Raw genomic sequence first — 26,165 nt, forward strand, 5'->3', positions numbered from 1 at the left:
ACTTGCACCCCTATTTTAAACCCATTTTTTAAAACCTGGGGCATAATGATAAAATTATTAACTTTCTGACCCATTACGAAACAATAATTCTTATATTTGATGCCCCCGTCTCCCCTAGTACCCTGTTCTCTCCAGTTCATTTCTTTTCATTCGGGACTCAAGAGTCAAGACTCACAGTGTCCCCAACCGCCGACCGTTAAGTCTTGAACTCTTGAAACTTGAAAAATCTCTGAATCGGATCTTCCCCCCAAGGCTTCAGCTATCGAGAAGGAAATAGGCGGGACCCACCGGCCTCCAACACAGTGAACCTACGTACCGGTTTTTCCACTTCCGGGGAAAGAAGAGTCAGACAGCTTCACCTAATTCGGCTCCCCCTCATCATCCCTGTTCGAATGCGACGATCTCTCTCTCTCTCTCTCTCTCTCTCTCTTTGACAGCTTTGTCAATCAGACCTGGGCTCAGAGGGTTACTGTGAACCAAAACGTCGCTTTTTCCGTCAAAACCTCTAAAGGGTTTCTTCTAAATGCATATATTTGTTGCAGGGTTTCTGAGTAATACTCAAGGGTTCCCTACTGGAATCGCCTAACCATGGCTTCTTCTTTCTTTCGGTTGCTTGTCATTTCACTGTCGCTTTTGGTTTGGGCATGTGGGTTCCAAGGTTGCGATGGCCATACTTTCAGCTTCAAGATGCACCACAGATTCTCCGAAACAGTGATGAAATGGACGCAGAGAGCAGAGAAGGGAATCCTCGTTGATCATTGGCCGGAGAAGGGAACTGCCGATTACTATTCCACTTTGGCTGATCGGGATCGGATCATGCGAGGTTTTAGATTTATGGATGTCGATCAGCACATCACATTCGCTGATGGCAACTCTACTATCCGGATCAGCTCCTTGGGATTGTACGTGTCCTTTTATACTTTTATCCCTTTTCTTTCTGTTTTCTTGGATGTTGGAATCTGGGGTTTGTCTCTGTAACGCATCCATACACGGACGTTGTCTTTGGGAGTAGGGGGCGCTTCGTCACCTAAGTCTGCATCTGTTTAATATTCGTTTGTTTTTTTGTGGACGTTCAGTTTGCATTACACTACCGTTTCACTGGGGACGCCGGCTAAGACGTTTCTGGTGGCACTAGATACCGGGAGTGACCTGTTCTGGGTCCCTTGTGATTGCAGGAAATGTGCACCTCTTGCAAGCTCAAACTACGGATCTGTAGGTTATTTTAATCATTTTAAATTTTTTTTTTTTTTGATATGAAAGTGTTTATTCTCTATTGAAATTTACATGTCTCTTGTTACGCTTTTCACAGAATGTTCTTGTCTCTGTCGATTTGTTGTTTAAGAATTAGAAGTAGCAGTGGGTCTTAGAAATCCCTGTAAATTGGATTAGCACAGTAGATTTTATTGTTGATTTTACCTGGATGAGACCTGCAGCCTTGCTAAAAGCCAACCAGTTGAGCCACATTATGATATTGCAATCCTACAATTACCGATGATTTTAATGCAATGATCTATTGGCTAGTTGTGGTTTTCCTTATATTATTTGGAGCTAATCTGAAACAGATTGCAGGGCAGCATGTGAAAACTCCTGCCATATTCACCAGATTAGCTGCCATTTCTATTGTATTTTCCTCTTAGCTTTTAGCTCAGAAGTTTGTCAGGTAAAACACTGGTTAGTATCATGAAATGGAAATAAATGTCACCACTAGGAACTGATTATTTAGAAACAAATACTGAGTGAATCATAATTTTTGTTAACTTGAACCTTCTCTTCCTTTGGATGCTGTTCTTGCATTAAGTTTTCCTTTGGGACACCCAGAGTGGTAATAAATAAAGTGTTAGTTGTGTGCTTCAGTCTGTAGTGTGTGTGATAGTTTATTATAGAAGATGGAATTCTCACTACTTGCCAAATATCGATCTTAAGGGCTTTACCATGCAATGGGGTTAGGGTCCTGAACTCTTAGTAAGAGAGAGATTTAGTACACTAGATATGGTTTACTTTGCTGGGATTATTGAAAAGAAGAGTCTGTTTACTGGTCTGAGACTTTCCAGCAAAGAGGAAATCGGAAAACTTAAAGACAGAAAATTAGAATTCAATGGCAAGCATGGCTTTTATGGGGTAGAAGGGGAGGCCAAATTGGTAGTGCTGGTGGGTGAATAAGAAAATTGTGGTTTGTTGAGGATTTAACCAATTGGCTGGAGAGAAGAAATCTTTCTACCGATGACCACATGGAGTCAGATTTCAAGTTTAATTAATGGTAGATTAGGGTTGGTTATAGGTAGTTGCAGCTAAATTTTTGCCCTATGAACTCTAAGAGAAAAGAATGGTACTCCCTCTGTCCGCAAAGAGAGTCCTCCTTCCCCTTTTTGGATGCCTCAAAAAGTTTGTCCATCTTTCAAATTGGCAATAACTTTTATGAACTTTACCATTGTTCCCTTGAATTTATTATAACAATTTAAAAGCAATCTAAGAGATGGAGTAAAAAAGTAGGAGATGGCAAAATTGAAAAGACAAGCTATTTTAAATGCTTTGATTGTTCCACCTTAAACATTGTGCTATTTCTTGTGTAACAGTCATTATGGAACAGAGGGAGTAAAGAGTAACTTACTTTACCTGGCTTCAGGCTAGGGTACCAGGCATCACACAAATGGTTAGAAAGTATCATACCTTTTCGGTTTTTGAGAAGATTCTCAAAATCGCAGCAGTCACTAGAATTTCTTTCTTAAACTTTGAAGTTGAAGTACAAGGTTATATATGTGGCTGGGATGTCTGGCATTTCTCACACTTCTACCAGGCCTCAAAAGTAGGAATTAGTCCTATTTTGAGAAGTCAAGCAAGACAATACAGCCATAACCTGGCACAAAGTCACAAAGAAAATATACTCCAAAGTGTATTTGAGAGAGAGAAAGAGAGATCCAGCTATTTAAAATTACAAAAACACCCTTGCAAAGCAAAGGTTTTCCTTGATGATCAATCAAGATAAGCTTATTTTATAGCCCAAATATTTGCCACATGGAAGTTCCTTTGGAGTTCAAATTTTGGGGATGTGTTGGAGGTCAAGTAATGTAGTCCTAGGGAGGAGTAATCCCACTAGGAGCCAGGGTAATGGGTTCACCTAACAAGGCTGGCCGATTGGGACAGCTTAGGCTAATTAGGGTTAGAGTAAGGGTTTCGAGCTAGGGTTTTATTTGGTAATGATGTGCAGGTTTTTATGAGTCTAGTGGTGTAGGTTTGGATGGATTTGGATAAAGTTGGAAATCTAGGGTTTCGGGTTAGAGGCCTTGTGAAAATGGACTGTTTGCAAGATCTAGGGTTTAGGGATTGATTTTGGGAAAGGGGTTTATAGGGTTTTACTATGCAGGTTTAGGGGACCTTAATAACATAAAAAGGTTAGGGTTTGAAGGGGTTTTAAAATTCTGCAGTTGGGGGCAGAATTGAGTTGCAGGTTTTAGGGTTTAATGGAGTGGGGGAATGGAGGGGTTAGAGTGAATACTAAAGGCTAGGGTTAAGGTCGAGTGTGGGAAGTGATGTAGGGAATGAGGGCTGGAAGTAGGGTTTGAGGGTGAAGGCTAAATCTGGAACTATAAGGGAGTCCTAGTTGAGGAAGGAGTTGCAGGTTTAATGGAGTTTAAGGCTTGATGGAGGGAGGGGACTGTGGATTAGATCTAAGGGAAGGTAAAGGAAGGTTAGGAGGAAGAGGGGAAATAATAAAAACAGTAAATTAACTTACTGAATTGCAGGTTCCTCAATGGCAGCTTGGAGAAACTTGATTGAAGAAGAAGAAGGACCTCCTGATCTATAAGATGCAAGTATTCGCCGGAGTCCACCTGCCCTAACCCTTGATATGACTCACAAGGGATCCTTGATATTACCCACAAGGACACTCTCAAAGAGCAAACAGCCGGCAGTCATAGCAGCAGCATAGAGAAACGAATTTTTTTAATGCATAATAGGTGGGGGAACCTCTTCCCACAATTCTTATTAAATAAAGAGGCCAAAGGCCTAATTCCTAGGACTAATACAACTCTAATCTCCATCCAAAACCGTGGAGGAGTACAATTAAGTGGTTTAAAACAATTTAAAAAATATGAAAAGACTTAATTGACCCTAATGACTTAAAAACAACTTGCACTACTTAAAATAAAAGAAGATTCCCTACTAGCCAATAGGATCACTTCATTTAAACTAGACCAATTGAACCAATTGGATGCAACCAATTTAACCCGGTTCAATTAAAAACACAAAATAAAAAGGATAAGCCGTGTCATTGAACCAATTGAACCAATTAGAAGTTTTTGTCACTGAAGAAATTTTAATTTTTGTAATATTCCTTATACTTGTTAATAGAATAGACTAAGAAGTCTACATTTTCAAGTAAGGGTCAGGACCAGCAATGTTTTCAGACTGTAATTGAGGTTTATTGTCTTTTCCTTCCTGACAACTGAAATTATTATTTGAAAAGGATAAGTCGTGTCATTTACTAGTGTGGTCTGCTTTGATATGCTTGATTGTGTACTTTGTACTTGGTATCTTAAGATTCAATGAATAAGCTCAAGGGAGCATTATGTGCGAACTCCATAAACACTTTCATTTTTAATTCTGAGTCCTGACCATGACCAATGTATTAGTCTATCTTGGAAAGAACTTGTTGTAATTTGGGTACAAGGGTATTTTTGTCTTCTTTATCTCTTAGGGGTATTCTTGTACTTGTACCTATTCTAGAATGTTCCCTAGTCTATTATAAACAAAGTGGGCTGTTGACATAATGTCACAAGCCATTATTCTCTAACTATTCTCTCTGTTTCGTCAGAACTGTTTGTGGTCCTGATTGATTTTCTTTCCCACATCATATAGAAGATACCTTGAGGGAACCTCTCATAAAGAAATTCTTCGCCATTGTACAACTGCACATTTCATTTTGCATACCAGAATAGCTGCTGATTTGAGCTTATAATAAGACCCTGTCACCCTGTACCCTACTCTTGGACTAGCTTTCTAATGTTGAAAATTGAAGCTTGTGAGGACTAATGAGCCATTTCAAACCCAGAGAAGACTACATGGTTAAAAATTTAAAGCTTGGGAGCACATGCTAGAAAACTTTTCATGAAGAGTAAGTCGAGGTATGGCCATGTCTGTGTTTTGACGAGTATTGTGCCTTCAACATCACTGTTGCATCCCCTCGCCCTCTGGTTCTCCGCGTTGTCTTCATCCCCCTGGACCTACCGCTGGTCCAAACAGATTTGCGATTCTGCAGTCTGAATCCCTCTGTGACGTTTAAACTTTCCCTTCCTCCAAGGAGCTGACTTCTACCCCTGCTCAGCCTAAACACCTGTCCTGTCAACATCCTACGCCTGTCCCCTCTGATCCCCTGCCTGCTGTCCCTGCGTTGGCTTCCCTTAGCTCTCTCCCCTCTAACGTTGGAATCTCTTCCTTCCTCAAATCGCAGGCCAAAAGGTTTTTGTCCTCTCGGTCCTCTCTCTCCCTGATTTTGCTTACCCATGTGGTGGTCCCCCCTTCGGCTTCCTCTACTTTGTCTTCTCCCTCTCTGACCCGGCCCACCATCTTTCCCTCCTTGGCTGGCCCATCTGTTTCTAATGGACCAGTTCCCTCTTACCCTGAAGCCCATTGCTCTAAACCCTCTCGAATCTCCCATCCTATTTTGGGCCTGAACCCCCCTTCGCATCACCCTACTGCCCCCACGTCTCTCAAAGTTTTTTTGTCGTCGCAACCCCAGCTCCCCTCCTTTCCCTAAGAAGCATCCCTACATTACCTACTCCTTGACCATCCCGGAGATCAACTCGCCTATCAATTTAGATATCACAAATCATGTCCTCTGCCGCGAGATTATAGACCCGGGATAGAAGGTCTTCATTGAGCCGGGAATTTTTTCGTTTCTTTTTAGTGCGATGTTTTATTAGGGCTTTTGTCCCTTGTATCTTGTCTTGCCTTTTGGTAGGGCTTCGTGCTGGCATTTGCTAGTATCCTCCCCCTCCCCCCTTCTTCCTTTGGTAATTGAATTATTTATTCATCCCAAAAAAAAAAAACATCACTGTCGCAGTATGATTAGTTTAACTGTTTAACGCATGCTCAGTTGCGTCTGGCTAACTTTGGTAGTTCGGTATTAACTGCTGAGTCCTACTGATATTGGAACTGGAGAATAACCATCCTTGTAACATGGTCATTCTGTCTATCTGTTGTTCCAGTCATAAAATTGACAACTGCACAACCATACTAAACCACCTGATGGAAATTTTGAACAGATGAATCTTTATCTTTCCGATTTTTGTTTTGGCTTGTACCTGGTAAAACCTGCGTCATAATAATGATGACTTGGCCATTGATTGTGTGCCTTCTAAACTAGAAACACAACCAATTTTCAAATCAACCGGGACCCTAACAGAGTCTGTGTTTCTGTATTCACGTAGCATAGTCTGGTGTTCACATACTATTTGGTTAATTTTCCCAGAAATGATTGGATGAGTTGTGCTTTCTTTTCTCCTTTACGATTTCAAGCATGAATCCTCTTAGCCTGTTAATGTATTTAAACTTCTGCTAGGATAATGACAAAAATTCTGATTTCATTTTTCATTGTTTGTAATCCTGCATTGCAAATTTTTATTTATTTTGGGGGGTGGGGGAGGGGGGTAGAATTTACTTCCTATATATTATCTTTCCCTTTTTTTTGGTATTAATTTCCTAATAGATCTAAAGATAATCTTTTCTTGTGGCAGGATGGTGAGATAAATATCTATAACCCTGAGGAGTCATCAACACGAAAAAAAGTAACCTGCAACAACATTTTATGTGCCCAAAGAAGTAGATGCCTTGGAACATTCAGTGATTGCCCATATGTGGTTTCATATGTTTCAGCCGATACCTCAACTTCTGGCATTCTAATAGAGGATGTTCTGCACTTAAAAACAGAAGATAGTTCCCCACAAGTTGTGGATGCTGTGATAACATTCGGGTGTGTATTTAGCATGTGGTCTGCAGACATGGTTACTGCTTCACTTTTCTATATTTTCTGGATAAGCTCAGATAGGAAATGTGATTCTATGGTCTGGATGAATCATTTCAACTGATTGAGCTAAACAGAGTCCATATTTGAGTTTCTTTCTTCTGTCCTGGAAAGTACTATTTTTTTGTGGTCTATGTATATCATTAGAGCTTTGCTATTCCTTTCTGGATAAGATCAGATAAGATACATGATCATGGACTGGATGGAGTATGTCAACGGAGTGAGCTAAAATTTTGTGTTTTTTTATCTTCTGTATTGGAAAGTACTTTAAATATACATTGCCCCTTTGTATATCTCTATGGCAACCTGGTTTGTACATCTCAATGGTAACCCTGGTTAATCTTATAATAGTGATTGCATGTTGCAGATGTGGACAGGTCCAGACTGGTTCCTTTCTTGATGTTGCGGCGCCCAATGGTTTATTTGGGCTTGGAATGGAGAAGGTTTCTGTTCCTAGCATTTTATCCAGAGAAGGCCTTATAGAAGATTCTTTCTCTATGTGTTTCGGTCGTGATGGAGTTGGAAGGATTAGCTTTGGAGACAAGGGTAGCCCTGACCAAGAAGAAACTGACTTCAATATTAATCAATTTCAGTGAGTAATCATTTATTTTGTTTTGATTGCATGTGTAGCCCTTTTCTGAGTTCAATATCTCAATAGGAAAGCATAACAGCTGTATATTGTTCCAGACCAATGTATAACATCAGTATAACTCAAATGCGTGTGGGGACAAGTCTAATTGATACAGATTTTAGTGCTCTTTTCGATTCTGGTACTTCCTTTACCTACCTGGTTGATCCAGCATATACACGGCTCTCTGAGGATGTAAGTACTTAAAAATGTTGAAAGTAAATTATGTCTAGTTGGTCTATGGTTTAAATTGTTGATGGTAACCTTTTTTGCTCCTTGCAGTTTGATTTACAGGCAAAAGACAGACGTCGTCCACAAGATCCAAGGATGCCTTTTGAATATTGTTATGACATGAGGTCACTTTGGCTCAAATCTGCTTGTATTACTCTATGAAACCTTAAAACTCAAGGCTAAACTCTTTCATTATTTTATGCAGTCCTAGTGCAAATAGTAGTTTAATACCAAGCATGAGCCTAACCATGAAAGGTGGGAGCCAGTTTCCTGTGTACGATCCGATAATTGTCATCTCCACTCGGGTAAGATTTTGATTCATGTGAGAATAGTGTTACATCCTGCAACTTGTCTTGATTTTTTCCCTAATATTTTGCAGGCTGAACTTGTATATTGTTTGGCTGTTGTCAAGAGTGATGACATGAATATAATCGGGCGTAAGTATTTTAGTCTGAGTAATACATGAATGTGTTTGTTGGCTGTTTAATATTGGTTCCTTGTGTACAAAAGAGAGACGAGAGAACAGAGGGAAAGTAACTGTGCTGGCAGGGATGAATGAAGCCCTGATTAGTCTACAGATGAACCAAGTAACCAACTCAAATAGTCCAATAAAAATGTAACAAGTAGCTGCAAATTTTGCCACTAGATGAACAGTAAACAGCTCATACAATCACTCAGGATAGTCCAAAGATCACACCAATATTCATGGAACTTAGGGAATTAGGAGTTAACATATGGTCCTTTTAAAAAGTCTAGAGGTTCAAATATCACATGGGGATATTATTAAAATCCAGCAAAGTACCTCTGCTTCGCAAAGCTACTGGCCAGCAAGGACAAATCAAGATATATCTTAACCAATCCTCAACTAAATGGAGTGATTCCAATGGATCTAGAATCTTCCCTGATAGAGAAACTAACCCTCCAAATATCAAATTAAATGGAACAGGTTGGTACAGTTTGTACTTTGCCAAAGTTGAACCACAATCCCACCTAAGAATAACCCTAGATTTCAACTTGAACTCAATCTTCGCACAAACATTAAAAAATCACTCCTGAATTGATTTTATGTCAGCTAATTTGGTTTCTAAAGTGGTTTTGAGGTAGAAAATCCTTACCAAATTGCATAAATAAACCAAAGAACAATCTAGAGAAGTAGTCTTTGAGAATTAAAGCAAGCAAAACATACTAACAGCAGAAGATAGCAATATCAGTATAGCAGCAAATCAGCACCATTAACAATGGCCAAGCCCAGAAAAAACCTGTAGATCTATATTCGATTCATATCCAAAATATCCATTCAAGAACCTCAGTATCCCTATTATATAAGCTTACTTCTTCATTGAAGAAGAAAAAAAAAGGAAGAAAGAAACAAAAAAATAAAATAAAATTATTAATGTTTCTAAATATCCTTTACTTACATATGACTCTTCCTACCTAAGTAATTCCTAAAGTCTCATGAGCCTAGTTAGTGGCCTATTTACAAAATAAAGGCTGATATGAAATGAAAACCCAAACCATTACTTAAGAAAGAAATCCTAGGCAACCTAACTCATTGTATTGTACTCCATCTGAGTTGCCACATCTTCATCTTGGCTCTTCTCCCTTTTGTAGAAGCCCAAGGATCTCTTATCTTCCCTTGGCCATTGCCCACTTATGGGAAGTTACATAAGGAGCCATCGTTGGGGATGATCCTGCATCAGAAACTGTTGCCTATGGAACATCCTGCACTTACGTCAACCACTATTCTCACTCCTGGTATTCAATGATAGTTGAACAAAAGATGGTTCTATACCTATTGCAATACTTCTTCAAATTTGTCTACATTCATGATTTTGAGGTTCACTTGAGGTACTCAAAACAAGTTTCAAGAGGGGCTTGTAAACAGATTGACCAACTACCGTACCAGCTTTATGTGAAGAATTGCCATTTGTCCACGAGTCAACTTGTGTCTGTGTCACGCAATAACAACAACATAGCCTTATCCCAACTAAATGGAGTCGGCCACATGGATTCTTGCTCTCCAATTAGCTCTATTTGAAGTCGTACATGATATGAGGCCTAAGCTAAGCTTGTCTTCCCTCACCACTTCTCCTGTGGTTATTTTATGCCTGCCACTTGCTCTTTTAGTTCCCTCAATCTGAATCAAATAACTCTAATATGGTCATTCCTTGCTTTATCCTTCCTAGTTTTCCCACACAGCCATCTCAACCTCCTCATCTCCGCTACAAATCTTTTATTTATATGACACTTCTTAACTACCCAACATTCCGCACCATACATCATAGCCGGTCGTATGACAATCCTATAAAATTTTCCTTTAAGCTTTAAAGGAATACACCGTCACACAACACTTTGGATGCACCTCTCCACTTCATCAACCCTATATTAATCCTCTGGACAACATCATCCTTTATGTCACCTTCTTTGTCTACGATTAAGCCCAAATATCTAAAATAATCACTTTGTGGAGTCTCCTTCTCATCAATATTCACCAGCTCATTATCCATCCTAGTGTGGCTAAAGTTATACACCATATATTTTGTCTTAGTTCTACTTCTCTCAAAACTTTTTGATTCCAATGTTGATCTCCATAGCTCGAACTTGGCATTATTCCCTGCTTTTGTCTCATCCACCAAAACAATATCAAACGCAAAAACCATACACCAAGGAACCTCATCTTGTATGCCTCTGGTTAATTCATCCATGATAAGTGCAAACAAATAAGGGCTTAAGGCTGATCCTTGATGTAACCCAATTGTAATTGGAAAATCACTACCTTGACCCCCAACAGTTTTGACCCTAGTCACCACACCATCAAACATATCTTCAATTATGTCAACATATTTACGTGACACCCTTCTCTTCTCTAGTATATATCAGATTAACTCCCTAGGGACTTTGTTGTAGGCTTTTCTAGGTCAATAAAGACCATATGGAGATCCCTCTTGCCCTCTCTATATCTTTCTATGAGTCTCCTAAGTAAGAAAATATTTCCATCATGGATCTTTCTGGCATAAAACCAAATTAGTTCTCCGAAATAGGAGTCTCCTTTCTCAGGTGGGTTTCAATAACCCTCCCATAAATTCATCGTATGAAACTTTAATTTTATGCCTCTATAGTTATTGCAGCTCTGAATATCATTTTTTTTAAAATCGGGTCCTCAATGCTTCTCTTCCATTCATCTGGCATTTTCTTTGTAGTCATAATCTTGTTAAACAGCTTGGTTAGCCAAGATAAACCACAGATTCGTACGCTCTCCCACACTTATATAGTGAACCCCGTCTAGGCCTGGTGCCTTGCCTACTTACATATTTTTCAAAGCTTCTCTTACTTCAGACACCTTAATTTTGTGTATATATCTATGACGTGGTGTCAAGATGATTAATGCAGCCTTCCAGAGCCCAAGTACTCGAGAAATCTTCTTTAATAAGCCATAGAAATACTCTTTTCACCTCTCCTTAATGTCCTCATTCCTTTGAAGTACTTCACTATCCTCACTTTTAATACATCTAACTCTGTCACAGTCAACTATTAATCAGCTTCAGCCTAGTCCTCTTTTGGAAGACTTGTTTGGTAGCATATGGAAATTCAAGCTTACATTGTTGTATGGGTGAAGCATGCATTTAGCTCAAATGCTTGACTGAGGAACATTGATCATCTACCCTCAGAAACATGTTATGGTATTAATGTAGCTCTAGATAGGAGACGATCCTACTAGAGGCCAAGCAACAGGATCAAAAGGGGGCTGCTGGTTCGAATGGGCAGAATTAGGGTTAGGTCCATGAGAATGGAGCTAAATCTTATATGGTAATGATAGGAAGGTTTAGGGAGTTTAATAAGCTAGGTTTGATTAGGTTTAGAAAAGGATTTGAAATTTCAGAAATTAGGGTTAGGTCTTGGGTTTTAGAACTTAGGTTGAAATTAGGGTTTGGGATTGGAATTTGGGGCAGGACTTTTGGCCGAGTGCTAGGAGCAATGGGAAGGGTGTTCGGTTGTAATATGGTGTAATTCTGATGGCTGAATTGGGCTATACAGAATTTAGGGTTTTTTTGGATTTTATATGAATGAGGGGATCTTAGGGTTTGAATGATAATTAGGGGCAGAACTCACGGTCGAGTGTGAGGGGTAAGGAGAAAGGACTGTGGTTGAATTTTGGATGGAGACTGATGAAGGATGAAGGCTGGCTGGAATTAAGAGTGCTAGGGTTTATGGGAATCGATGGGGGAATTTAATGGGAGGGTCTGAGATGGCTTTTAATGATGGATAACTGAGAATTAATATAGGACAGATGTGATAAAAAAAAAAAAAAATAGAGGGGATCGATGGGGGTTGGGATTGGAGGGATAGAAGAAGAAACTTGAAGTTGCAGCAAGTCTTCAATGGAGGCAGCAGCTCTGTGATAGAAGGATAGAACCACCTTCCAGCTGTAGAGGATCCTCCCAGCCTTCACGGCGTAAGGAGTCGTAGGAAATCCACCTACCCTTCCACCTTGATAGAACCACATGGATGCAATCTCACAAGGAGCAGCAGCATCAACTATGGCGGCAGCACAATTTTGGTTTTTTCAACTATTCAACTATGGGAGCCTCCCACGATTTAACTTTATTTATAATAAGGCCAATGGCCAAATCCTAGTACAAACTAAATCCTTCCTTCATAAATCGTGGAAGGGAATGGCTACAATTAAAAGCTAATACACAGTAAAAAGACCTAATTGTCTCTAACAACTTAAAATAAAAGACTTAACTAAAATCACTTAAATTGAACCAGTGGTTCAACCGGTTCAATTCAATAAAACACTAAAACATGAAAAATAAACTAAGTATAGAACCTACTGAATGTAAACATAAGCTATGGCTCCAATCTAAGCCTACTTTCATGGCTATTTCTTCTTCTTCTTCTTCCTTCGGGTGTGGACACTTGCTACTGCATCAGGTGTCTTCCATGTGCCTCCGGTTAGGTATAGCTGCCAAATCAACATCATACATTCGATACATTTAGGTTTCCATGAGTTGACGTATTGAACACCTTTATTCATACAAACTTGCTAGCTCAGAACTCTGAATTTGAGGATTATGGCACTAGTGCATAAATTACTTTATGCCATAAGATATAAACAAAACCCAGTCAATACCTTTCTAACAATTTTTTATTTTTTGTGAGGGGGGGGGTGTTGAGGTCACTAATTGTATACTTATTTTCATTTGAAATAGTTCTCTGTTTTTTCATTAAAAATAATAATAATAATATGATGATTTAATGGTGAAACAACTGTGTGGGAGGTGGTTTACACTCTTGTTAGTGCTACCCATGCAGAGAACTTCATGACTGGCTATAGGATAGTATTTGATCGAGAGAGATTTGTCTTGGGCTGGAAGAAGTTTGATTGTAAGTGTCATTCTACCTTTACATACATTGTTTCTCAATGCTTACTTACAGAAGTTTGTTAATTGACAACAGGACTAATCTTTTGCCTGCCTCAGGTTATGACATTGAGTATTCCAATACTTTCCCAGTTAAGCGACCAAATTCTACTAGTGTCCCTCCAGCAGTTGCAGTCGGACCAGGCGAATACTCTCCAGAAGCAACAAAGGAGAGAAGGAACATTTCCCAGATCTCAGTGGAGCCACCACCTTCCCCCAGCTGCTCAACTCATCTGCGCTACTACTGTTTCAGAGTTCTTTTCATGTTGTCCTCATTTTTATATATGATTTTCTAATCATTCTTTTCAAATATTAGAAGCCATGTACAGTAAATATTAGTATACCCCTATATCAGATATTAACAAAGATCAGGCCCAGGTTACTCCAAATGTGAGGAATTTCCACTGCAATATTTCCTTTTCATATCTTCCCTTGCTCTTTTATTCTTCCCTTGCTCTTTTATTCTCCTTATCTGTATCTTCACTCTTCATTTTACCCTTGAATCCTTGATTATGTCAGTTGTAAATATTGTTCAAATGAAAACAGCCGCGTGACAATGAGAGGAAAGCAATTGACATTGTAAGTGGAATTCCAACTTTGATGATCTTGTTACTGTTTTGGGAAATAGAACTCTGTCGGGGAGTGTGGCCTATGCCAGCACTCCCATGAGTCACCATATGAGAACACCTCTGCCCCCTTGTTTTGAAGAGGAGAGAGATAGACACATGGGATGCTGGTGTAGGCCACACTCTACGCCAGCACTCCCGGACAGAAAACTATTTCCCATCTGTTTTTCTTTTTCCCCTTTTTTTGGCCACAGCTTAGGTGCTTTTGGTTTTTGCTCATCAGGTTTGGCTAGGGTGTGGGAGTTCTCCTTTTCTGGACTTGTGGGTAATGAGATTGCACCTGTTAAAAAAAAAAAGTTAAACTGAAGTTTAAATTTCTGAGACATGGCAAAAAAGGGGGTGGGTGTGGGAGATAAATTTGGTTTGGTTCCTGTCTAGTCACTTGGGAGGGGTCCAGTGAGAGGAAAACACAGAGGGGAACCCGCAGTTCTCCAGCAGCCCCGCACCGTACACTCCTCCCCTCTCTGTTTTACTTCACTGGACCTCTCAGTGACTGGAGAGAATCCTTTCTGAGATGAATAGTTTTTAGTTTCAGGCACAGTAGTGATACAGAGAATCAATGATAAGCATAAGAAGGCAAATATGAACACAATTATTTTCTTGTATGTATTTGTTGGTGGGCAGTCTTTAATTGATTACTTGTCGTCGCCCTTGACATGGACAGGCAACAACAAATGCCTCTAGGGAAGGTTTATTTGTTTCTAAATTAAGTCTTTACATCTCATCATTTGTGTTTAATGGTGGTTTCTTGCGACTTCTCCCTCCTCTGCGTTTTCCGGCATGATAAGGTGAGAAGTAAACCGGAAGAAAGCTGCCATGATTTCAGTTTTGGCCAAGATTTCAGGCACCTAAAATGGAGTGGAATCAGTGGCTGCCCATCTTCCGCGCTTTTGTGCCACAACCCCTTCATAAATTTCCTGGTAAGTTTTAAGCTTCTAGAAGGATTTGAACAAAAACTGGGAGGAAAGGCATGTGAAGATCATCCATGGTATTTAATCCTAGAGCAGGTAATCTGGTTGGAGTATGTGTCGACTTTAATGATGAACTCCTCGTTTGATCTATCCGCTTCAAACGTCAGATTTGAATTCACTTTTAACAAAGCACGCAACATATGTATGCAACAGTTCGATGTCAACATCACCAGCATCGTCCATAGCTGTTGTGGTGGATGTCCATAACAAATGTTCCTCCACTAATCACTGTTCGGGTGATTGGAATCGGGAAGAATTCGTCATATTCTGCAAAGAATCAGCATGCAAATTTACGGATTCTGCTGATCCAATCTAGATTTCTTGAACCTTACCTCCATCCATGGAGGATGAGTAATAAAACTCTAAACAGGGGTGATGTCGTCCCTGATGAGATTTTTACAATTAGATTCATGAATCTAAGAAAAAGACAATATCATAATTAATGTCTATAATCTTAAAAAAAAAAAATTATAACGAGGAAAGGTTTAAGAAGTATAATTTCATGCGCATTTTATAGCATGATTTATTAGATTGTAGATTCAAGTCGAACGACATATGCAATGATGAATTTGACCATTCTAATGTGCTCAGATTTTTTTTTTTAAATTATTTTAATAATATTTTAAATCTTGTGGGGCATTGTTAGTGTTAAAAGAGTACTTGAAATGAATGTTTCTTAAGTTGTATTATATATCTTCTAAAGGCATTAATATCTTCAGTTGTTAGAGAATTATAGTCTCACTATTTTCTTTATTGTCTTGTTATCTATATAAATAGAAGGGACTTTAGCCTTTGTATCATGAGTCAAGTCCCTCTTGAGTCATCCATGTGTACGTTTTTATTTTTTTTGAGTTTCAAAATGAAAATATTGTTAGTATTTTCATTTTAGTGTGAGAACAACCTTGTAGTACTTGAAAGGGTCTAATGACTCAGTGCATGATTACTAGGAGAGTCAATGGATTGGGTTGTTTAATCTTGGAAGTCGATTCGCAATATTTTCGATTGCACCATAGGGGCTTTCTATGGTCTCAAGGATAGTATCAAATGATACGATTCAGCCCGGCATTTTTTCTAAAATAATTTTTGTTACAAGTTTTCAGAAAATTCAATGTAAAAGATAATTTGTAAGATCTCCTACCATAAAGGCAACAATTAAGTATGATCTCTCAATATTTTGACATATAATTCCTACAATTCTGTTGGGACGACATCATCCACATTTCTTTCTTTTTGGTGGAGCACTTTCTATTTCATTTGCCGTGAAACAAAGATTAATGCAAACATTGTTGCTCACTCTCCTTCATGTTAGGCACTCTCTTTTTTTGTTGAGAAGACGAGACAGAGATATTGTCATACAAATATATTAGTCTATGTGCTTGTAATATGTTGAAGATTTGACTTCCCTATGTTTACAAAGAGGAATCGTGGGAGAGAGAAAAACAAGAAATGAGAAATTTGAAGCAACTTAAATTAGAAGTCAATAATAAGAGTGGACAATTAAGAATTTGGGATAATCGTCTTTTTGACAAGTGAGAGCTCTTAATTAATGAATCGTGAGGGGAGGTTTGCCATTGAAGTCCACACGCGCATTATAAATGGAAATTTTTTTGGTGAAATTAAAAATAAAATAAAGGAAAAAGAACGCTATTATATTAGGACTGGTTTTGATCGGGTCTAATCGACCCCATCAATTTAAGGTTTCACATCGTTACCAATCGTTTATTTAATCGGTACATAGGCTAGGCAGGGACAAGTTTTTATTGCGGCCAATCAAGTTATAATCAGACTTCAAATGAATTAAGCGAATTGATCACGCTTTGAACGAGCCATAACCGAGTTATAATTACGCTAGCTAGGCATAGACGGGTTACTTGGGCTTTTAATGGTTGAGTGCCGGTGCCGGTCTGTCTTGGTCAAGTGTCCGTTAGACTATAATCAGACAAGGCCTAAGGGTATTAATCGGTATGGTTTCACTATTTGGTTTAGTTTCAGTTCAATGCAAGAGACAAAAAGGAGACATCAAAATCTTATCGTACAAAGAACAAGAATGCATTTTCAATATCAAAATCATACTGAATCGATTTGGTTTCAGTACAATTTAATTTGGTTTCATAAACGGTTTCTTATTTGGTTTTAATAAGCAATGGTTGATATGATTTTATTTGGTTTGAAAATCTAGATACTAAAAGATACATATACATCATGCATTATTATTATACATATATATTCTTATTAAATTAACCATATCCAACGCAATTGTCTCTCACTATTATTTATTAAATTAACCATCCAAATCTATATATATATATATATATATAAGATATATAATATACAATACAATTATTATAAATGTGTATTCTTGGTTCGATTCGGGAATAGATAATGTGGTATGATTTGATTTATACTGACTGCTTTTGTTTTAGATATCGAAAGTCGAAACCATACCATATTGAAGAAGATTCCTTTTCTAAAGATCGAAATTGTATCGATCCTTCATTGATTCAGTTTGATACTCTTTTAAACGATCTGTTTCGATATTCAGTATTTGATTTCGATTCCAAATTGACACCCTTAAACCATGGCCGAGACCGTATCATTTACTAATCGTGGGTCCAATGGATTGAGCCAGCATTTGACACTCCATAATGGGGTGATCGTCTTTTTGACAGTTGATAGTTATTAATTAAAGAAAATTTTATTTAAATAATACTAGTGTTGCAGTCCACCCACATCATTTTCCCTGGAAAATAAAACAAAAAGGGAAGCACTTTACTGTACAGGAGTGTGGCCTTTGCCAGCACTCCTTGTGTCTATCTCTCTCCTCCTTAAAACAAGGGGGCAGAGGTGTCTTTTCACATGGGGAGGAGAGAGATAGACTCATGGTGTGGCCTACGCCAGCACTCCCGGACAGAGATCTTTTTCCCAAAAAAATAAAACAAGAAGAGAAAATCCCTCAAGTAGGGCTTTAAAAATTCTATTTAGCCGCATGGTCTAGTCCATTTGGGTACCGGAACTACTAATAGAGACTATTAAGGGGGAATAAAAAACAAAAATTTCTAAATAGGACTTAATTTTATGGAGAATAGAACACTACATGGTCGTGCGCCTTGCATTGCGACCACACCCAAACACAAAACCGCTTTGGGGCATGTTGTTGCCAAGATCTTCCTCTCGCAATCCGGTTCAAGCCTGCACATAGAGGAATCAAAAGACAAATTGGGTGAGTGCCCTAGAATTTAGTTTCAGGGGGACTCTCCGATGCTTAAGTTAGATCTCAGAGTAAAACAGCAATTAACAAGGTTGGAGATGGAAAGCTTGGTTCCAAAGTTTCAAGGTCTAAGCCAATGGTCTCATCAAAAAAAAAAAAAAGGTCTAAGCCAATGGAACAGTAGTAATTAAGAATGATGGACCTCAGTCAATGTTCAAATACCTTTTCTTATTTGGACGTAGTTTTCTTATTTATGTGATGTTGTCTGAAATGTCACTCTTGTCCTTAGAGTTGCGTATTCCTCAAGTTAAGCGAAAGATCTGAGCGGGAACCGTTAACCAGATTTGTTAATACTTGAGTTGGTGTTGTCAGTGATTGTACTCTTGGTAGACCACGTGTAACGTTCCTTACGCGTGATTCCGGCGTGAGGCAATGCCTGAAGGTCCAACCGGGTTGTCATTTATTATTTCCTGAACTATTATTTGGTTTGGCCCTGTTACATGTATCCTCATACTATTGGAGATCAGATTATGTGTATATCAAGACGCCCTGGAAAAATCTACCTTTACATGGGGGCAAGACGGTCATTTCTAGGAGCCCCAAGGCGGTTTGTGTCCGAGCTTGGTAGCCATGCTAAGCGGAGGACCGGGTAGCATTCTTTTCACCCTAATTTTCGCAGTGCAAGCCGTCCCTACACCCAAACACAGTGACTTACAAAATGACCGCCAAACCCCTAGTCATTTCTACCTTTCTAGAAGGGTGCAATGGTCATTTAGAGCGTCATATGTCTGGATGCAAGAGCGGCGTGCAATACGGGACCGGGTGGCATTGTTTCTTCCTCGTGTAATTATTATACGCAAAAGAGTTGTTGAGTAAGAACCGAACCGAACGTGCTGGTGTGGCAGCACGAACTGCGCGTGTTAAGTGTGACTTGGCTTGGAGGTTGACTTGGGTATTTCAATACTTGAGAATTGAGGCATCATTTCCTTAAGCCACGGGCACCCCAAAAATAAAATAAGATTGGGTGAGATAGTGACGGGGCCCGAAGTTGCGACTTTAGCACACGGGGTTTCCGTCTTCGGCACTTCAAACAAGAGAGTTTGAAATAAGAATAACTGAATAAAAGGATACGTAGAAAGACTCGGCGACGGTTTACTAGTCTGAGTCTCCCACTCCCAAACTGGCATGGTCAAATATTAATTCTCTTTCTCACAGGTCTGAACTGTGAACTGAGAACTGAGAACTTTCTTTCTCTCTTTATCGTTTCTGAATTCTCTCTCATTCCTCCTTCTCAACCCTAATTAATAACTATCTGAATGCGTATATTCTTCGAGTCTCTGAAAAATCATAATTTTTTTTTCCTTCCCTCACAGCTACCTCTAGTACAAAATCAATGGCTTCTACTTGTACTTGTAACTGTAAGTTTCCACTTCTTCTTCTTCTTCTGTTATTGTTTGTTTTGATCATCGCCTTCTGTTCGGAGAGCTGTTATGGTCAAAGGACCTTCGGCTTCGATGTTCATCACAGGTTCTCTGATTCCATCAGACAAGTTTTCCCAATCGACCACTTACCGGAGAAGGGAAGTTTTGATTACTATAGAGCTTTGGCCCATCGAGACCGATTTTTTCATGGCCGTCGACTTGCCAACACTAGCAACGACGATCAGATTCTTACTTTTGCCGATGGAAATACGACTTATCTCGTGACATCTTTGGGATTGTATGCCGCCCCTGCTTTCTTAAATCTTAATCCTCTTTTTCTTCATTGGTTCCTTTCCTGAGTTTCATAGTTTCGTTACAGAAAGAATTAATTAAGAGAGTAATTACTGTCTTATTTCAGTTTGCATTACGCCAGTGTTTCTTTGGGGACGCCGGGTGTCTCATTTTTTGTGGCACTCGACACGGGAAGTGATCTATTTTGGGTACCCTGCAATTGCAGCAGCTGCGCCCATTCCTTGCGAAGTAGTAACGGAGATGTAAGTTGAAATTTTCCCTTGCAAAGTTTGTCTTTGATTCATTTGGTACCCTCTCCCGTTTCTGTATAAGGTCCAACCGTCCAAGGCAGAACAGCAGAACAGGTCACTGTTTTATTTTTCTTTCTATTTGCTTCATTTTTCCACCCAGTTTTTTTTTTTTTTTCTTTTTTCTTTCGGAGTGGGTTTTGAATGTTTGAGACTAGGTTTCAATATGTTTGTTTTCAACTGACAGCTGAAAACAATTATCTACATGATCATTGGATTGAATTGCGGTGTCAGGTTGTCATTAGTTGTGTAGTTCTTGGGATTTATTAGCCCATATATGGTGAAGAGATGTTTTTGAGTATGTAACACATGGAGAAGGTGATTATTATCCATATTTAGCTCTAGCTGTAAAGACATAGTCAAATTCAGATACATAATATGGTTGATTGTTGTAGACTTTTATCTGAGAACCAAACATAGTGATTTTTCACAGATCTTGTTCTTGACTACATAAACAACTATGGAGAGTGAGGGGTTTATTTGTGGAAGTATGAATACATGAATGGTGGTTTAAATCTGAGTTGCCAAAACGATAAATTGTTCTAATCTTGTTAGGTTGTTTTGTGAAATCAGGGAATCAGTCATCTATGCAATTGTTTGCTAGGTGGAGTCTAGTATCATAAGATATAGGAACAAGAATTTAATTGTTGTCAACAACCATGGAACGTCCTACAATATCTAAACCCAGTTCAAAACAGTTTACAAGATAAGCAATGTGCCATTCACTTGGCTTCTCTTCCACTAGGCACTACTTTTGTTTCCAATTTGATCAATTTACCTTTAATTTTTTTTAGCAAGTTTTCCACAGAATCTTGAATTGTGATATGATTATATTTCAGAATGTTGTACCACTTAAAATTTACAACTTCTTGTGTATGAGGGTTTTTTTATAGTTCTCCCTAAAAACCTCATGTTGTAACAGGTGAATCTAAACATTTACAGTCCTAGTGCATCATTTACGAGCAAAAACGTCCCCTGTAACAGCAGTTTGTGTGAACAAAAATACGAATGCCATATAAACCAAAGCACATGTCCCTATGAAGTACTGTATCTTTCTGCTGATACTTCAACTTCTGGATATCTGGTTGAGGATGTTTTGCACTTGACAACAGATTATAGTCAGCCAGAATCTGTTGATCCACACGTCACATTTGGGTAACATTACTATGATATTATTGACATTTTTGCATAGAGTTTTCTAATTTCATATCTATTTGGATAAAATCGTCCCTTTGCTTCCATATTTTGCTTTTGTACCATTAAGCATGTATTTGATAAGTTTGCGGTTGGAGACACCTTGTCTGATCTGATAATAATACCTTGTTTGAGCAGCTGTGGTCAAGTTGAGGCTGGTTCTTTTTTGGATGGTGCTGCCCCCAATGGTCTATTTGGACTTGGTATGGATAAAGTATCCGTCCCTAGCATTTTATCAAGTGCAGACCTTACTGCAAATTCTTTTTCCATGTGCTTTGGATCTGATGGGATTGGAAGAATCAACTTTGGTGACAAAGGTAGCCCTGACCAAGCGGAAACTACGTTCAACGTTAATCAACCACAGTGAGTGGCCATTTCTTTGTTTGCTTATGGTATATTATATAGCTGATTTATGGTGTTAATTTTGACCGAAATGAAATGATTGTGATGCTGATATTTTCTCTTGAAATTTGTGCTCCAGCCCGACATATAATATCAGTGTGACTCAAATAACTGTGGGGACAAATCTCATGAATGTTAATTTCACTGCAATTTTTGACACCGGTACCTCATTCACATACTTGAATGATCCAGTCTATACGCATCTTACTAAGAGTGTAAGTAATTCGGTTATTGAAATTCATTATGATTCTAAAACCACTAATATTAAATGTGATAGTTATGTCTCTATTGCAGTTTAATGCACAGATCCAAGACAAACGCCGTCCATTTGATTCCAGCAATCCTTTTGATTATTGTTATGACCCAAGGTTGTTTATCTGGAATATTAGCTGATGTTTGTAGTTGTTAATTTTCATCTTGGACACCCTAATCAATATTTCTTTAAAATACGCAGTTCGACTTCTTCAAACTTAACAATACCCGCATTGAATCTAACCATGGGAGGTGGAGGCCAGTTTCATGTTTATGATCCCATAGTTGTCTTTGGCAGTGGGGTAATGAAATATTATTTCTATTACACTATGTCTTCTCTTTGCTTCTATTTCAGAAAGTATTCATAATTGTTGAATTGATGTTGCAGAATACAATTTCATTTTATTGTTTGGCTGTTGTCAAGAGCAGTGGTGTGAATATCATTGGACGTAAGTGTTCTTTTTTCTTGACCTTTTTTTATATTTGCATTACAAAAAAATGTTTACGTTTCTCTTGGTATTTGGTATTGTGATCCTTTCTTTATGCTTAAATTCAATGATACTTTTGGGATTGTTGTTTGTCCTTTCATATACTCTCTCTCTCTCTCTCTCATGTGTGTGTAGGATTATAGTACTGCATGCAAACCATCGAAAATTGAATTTTGTTTTCGTTAGCAATAGGCAACTTTTATTGACTTTGGAAGCAGTGTAGTCAAAGCATCTTCTGGACACTAGCTCAGCGCTAGTCGATCATTTTAAAATGGCCAAGACATTATCACCTGCATAGTGTTAAGGTCAGTGTTGTACTGATGTCAACTAGGTGTTGTTGCATAGTTGACGAACTGTGAGTCAATTGTGTGGTGTTATGTTGGACATACATGACTAAGAATCTACAATATAATTGATGGGAAAAGTTCCTCCAAGCGAGCAGCTTGGAAAGGAATCTCCAAGCAGGCACCTGAATAGCTGCCACGTGGTGAGTGATATGACAATTCTGGCTGTTGGATATCCAGAGAGGGGCATTGATTGCTCATGTGTCAAATTTCATAACCTAATTTAATCGCATACCTTCCCATGTATTGGCATGTATCACTATATTTTTCCATGCACATTTATTGTTACTCGGGAAACTATTGTGCACTCCATAGTTGTCAAGGCGACCCTAGGTGGTGGAGGGGTGCCTAAGCGCTTAGGCAACCAAGGAGCCCAAGTATTATTTTTTATTTCCCCTCTCTTCTAACATTATTTACTATGCTACAAAACAAATCAACATTAAGCCACATCAAATCATAAAAAATCAACATTAAGCCACATCAAGTCATCAGAAATCAACATGGAACTAGAAGACAACAAAACTGAAGAATCAAGCTATTGAAAGTTTGAAACAATCAAAACATACATTTGGTTTATAATGTTCTTGGAAATGATCATTGTCCTGGTTTATTTTTGGAAAATATGATCTTATCTATAAGTGATTAAACTGCCCTCAATTTACAAAAATGCTCTTGTTCTCTAATTAGTTTGACTGGTCAAATGATTTTATTTGTACATGAGACTTTTTGTACTAGGTAGAGCACAAAACCAGTTTTCCAACAAATCCAAGATTGCTTAAATCTGATTTATATTAAAGGAGTTTTGTTCCGGTCAAACCTTATTTGGTGTGCGCGAATGAGTGGAAATAAATTTTAGACATAAAAAAATGATTATTTTACCGCTCTTTTGGTTTTTAGTGATGTTTTTGTATAATAAGATTTATAGAATTTTGAGATCTGAAATAAACCCTAGCTTTTGAAAGTTGAAAATTTCATCTACTGCCGCAAATCCAGTTTTTGTTCTTGATTTGGAGGCTTGACTTTTTATCTTTTTGGAACTTAATTTTTTAACTATTTTTATTGGATTCAAATATAAGGATATTTGTTTTTTTATGAATAATTTCTTAAGCAAATGAAATAACAAATATTAAAACATTTACTTAATATTTGGCTAAAGTGCCAAACCTGGTTCGATACCAATAAAACCAGTGCCTTGCACTAAAGCGACAGTTGCTTAGACCTCAAAAAAAAACACCTGAATGCTGCCTAGGTGACGCCTTGACAACTATGGTGCACTACCTCATAATCTTTAGATTTTTCAAATCTGGTTTGGCCACCTGGAAAATTCTGATTGGGCTGAAATTTTACATGTGAGCGGGGGGGGGGGGACCTTGGGGTCTACTTGTCTACAAAATCTGAGCCCCACCTGAACTGCCACATGGCAGATGTTCAGGTGCCTGCTTGGAGATTCCTTTCCAAGCAGCCCACTTAGCGAACCCTCTCCCATAATCTGAATGTATAGGTTGAATGATGGTTTGGGGACAACTAAGTTAGTTTGACAGCTGATCCTGAATAGGTTGAATGATGGCAGGTTGGATAGCTTTTTCAATTCTGAATTTATTTGCTGCTTTATCAGTTCCCTAATTTTATAACTTATTGCTTGCTAATAGGACTTAGTTACTGTTATATATTTCAAAATATATTGATTTCATAAATATATTCTAAAATAGTTTAATACAGAACAATGTTCTGAAACCTAGTCAATCCACCAACTGTAAAGTTGTAAATGAAAATTTTCACATGCCAATTTTCAACTGTTCTGTTGGCAGGGTCAACGTAGGTTTTTGTATGAAGGCTACAAGGGCATATGGTGTTGTACCATATTTGTTACACGACGACTAGTTAGAAACGAATTTTTATCCTCTCCTGTTACAGCACGGTGCTGTACTGCATCGTGCGGCGGCTGCAGAGGTCATGTGCACCATGTGGGGCCCACTGTGCCACATGGCCTCTGCAGCGCCACACGATGCAGTACAGCACCGTGCTGTAACAGGAGAGGATAACGATTCGTTAGAAACCAGTCGGGTTATGACTCTGTGATTGTAAGTGAACAGGAAAAAATTGAGACCTCCAGTTAGTTGAATAGCATTGTTACACACAAACATAAGCACTTATACAGAACCAGCATTTTCAGGTTACTTTTGGTAACAGTCCACTTACTGGGTCACTTGTTTGGTCCAACCCATCTTAGAGCACTTGTATAATTATTTAATAAAGTCGAAAGCTGGATATGCCGAGTTGACAACTCGTCTGAGGCGAAAATGCTTTGGGCATTGTGTTTTGGGCTTGATCACACTTGTTTAGGAGTCTTTGAGTGTCCAAAATTTAATGAAAAGCCTAGAATTGTCTTTTTTGAGTGCTTGCACATGCCCCACTGTAAACAGTCAGGTCTCGTTGTAACCTGGCTAAGGCATTTTGGACAACGTAAAAAGTGACTTTTACAATCATGAACAACTTGCATCGATGAAGCTTTAACTTTGATTGCCTGGCAATGCCATTAATTGTGTTTGACATCTATGTACTGTATGATATCTACTTTTCTGGATTTATCCATGGTTCTTTATTGTGAACTGCATTGCTGCATTCTCTAATTTCTTGCATAAAACCATGTATCCTATTATGTGCATTTATTTTGGGTAATTGTTGCTTACAGAACTATTTGGTTTTGTGCAGAGAACTTCATGACTGGTTACCTTATTGTATTTGACCGTGAAAAGTCAGTGCTGGGATGGACAGAATCTGACTGTGAGTACCATAATGTGGTTAAATATATCTTTTCTTCCATATGATCAATCAAGAAGGGTTAAGTTTTAAGATGAGATCATTTCCTTGTTTGTAATTTTACCCCAGGTTATGCTGTCAATGGTTCCAGTACTACGAATACACAACCCAAGACTACCACTTCACCTCCTCCAAAAAGCCCCCGCAACTCTACAGCCATGCCTCCTGCCAGTGCTGCGGGACCCGGTAGCGTCTCCCCGGAATCTGCAAAGCGAAGTGGGAATGATTCTTTGTCTTCAGGGGCACCATCAGCTTCAGTTCAATGGTCCCAAAGTTTGAACCTCTGCAATTGTCGTTCCTTGATACTCTTTCTTGTATTTTTCACCATTATATGATTATTCATTTTTCAGCCTAATAATGAAGTTTGGTAGGAGCTGCCCGTGTATATATTTATAGACTTTCAGTTAGGCTCAGTTTTACCCATGAATGGGGCTCTCCTTTATGTGGTCTTCTTTTCCGAAGATTGCCATTGAATTATTTTCAGACGATCAGTTGTATTTATGACCAATAACCATTTACATCCCCTATAGCTTTGAGCTC

The 26,165-nt window shown here is 38.6% G+C and overlaps 1 protein-coding gene across 3 annotated transcripts; it reads left to right on the forward strand.

Moving 5' to 3' along the window:
• Positions 1-219: 219 nt before the first annotated feature.
• On the forward strand, positions 220-26,165 carry LOC122657967 (aspartyl protease family protein 1-like). 3 transcript variants are annotated; one of them, XM_043852783.1, is made up of 10 exons: positions 220-902; positions 1,077-1,212; positions 6,732-6,967; positions 7,386-7,610; positions 7,706-7,841; positions 7,929-8,002; positions 8,083-8,182; positions 8,257-8,314; positions 25,518-25,589; positions 25,695-26,165. In XM_043852783.1, exons 1-10 carry the CDS (start codon positions 589-591, stop codon positions 25,958-25,960), a joined length of 1,617 nt encoding a protein of 538 aa, XP_043708718.1. In that variant the 5' UTR covers positions 220-588; the 3' UTR covers positions 25,961-26,165. The 3 variants fall into 3 exon arrangements, with proteins under 3 accessions (XP_043708718.1, XP_043708719.1, XP_043708717.1); XM_043852784.1 differs by lacking the exons at positions 25,518-25,589; positions 25,695-26,165 and adding exons at positions 13,194-13,265; positions 13,361-13,723 and having other exon boundaries at positions 223-902; XM_043852782.1 differs by lacking the exons at positions 220-902; positions 1,077-1,212; positions 6,732-6,967; ... (3 more) ...; positions 8,083-8,182; positions 8,257-8,314 and adding exons at positions 19,483-19,824; positions 19,945-20,080; positions 21,048-21,280; ... (3 more) ...; positions 22,176-22,275; positions 22,362-22,422.

This window comes from Telopea speciosissima, chromosome 4, assembly GCF_018873765.1.
Source record: "Telopea speciosissima isolate NSW1024214 ecotype Mountain lineage chromosome 4, Tspe_v1, whole genome shotgun sequence".
Taxonomy (NCBI): Eukaryota; Viridiplantae; Streptophyta; class Magnoliopsida; order Proteales; family Proteaceae; genus Telopea; species Telopea speciosissima.

Bases quoted from the DNA above. Each gene is read 5' to 3' on its own strand.
- LOC122657967 (XM_043852782.1), top strand. From the start codon at position 19,499: ATGGCTTCTACTTGTACTTGTAACTGTAAGTTTCCACTTCTTCTTCTT. The intron at 21,281-21,457 runs GTAACATTACTA...TTGTTTGAGCAG, and splicing joins GATCCACACGTCACATTTGG to CTGTGGTCAAGTTGAGGCTG. The intron at 22,276-22,361 runs GTAATGAAATAT...TTGATGTTGCAG, and splicing joins TAGTTGTCTTTGGCAGTGGG to AATACAATTTCATTTTATTG.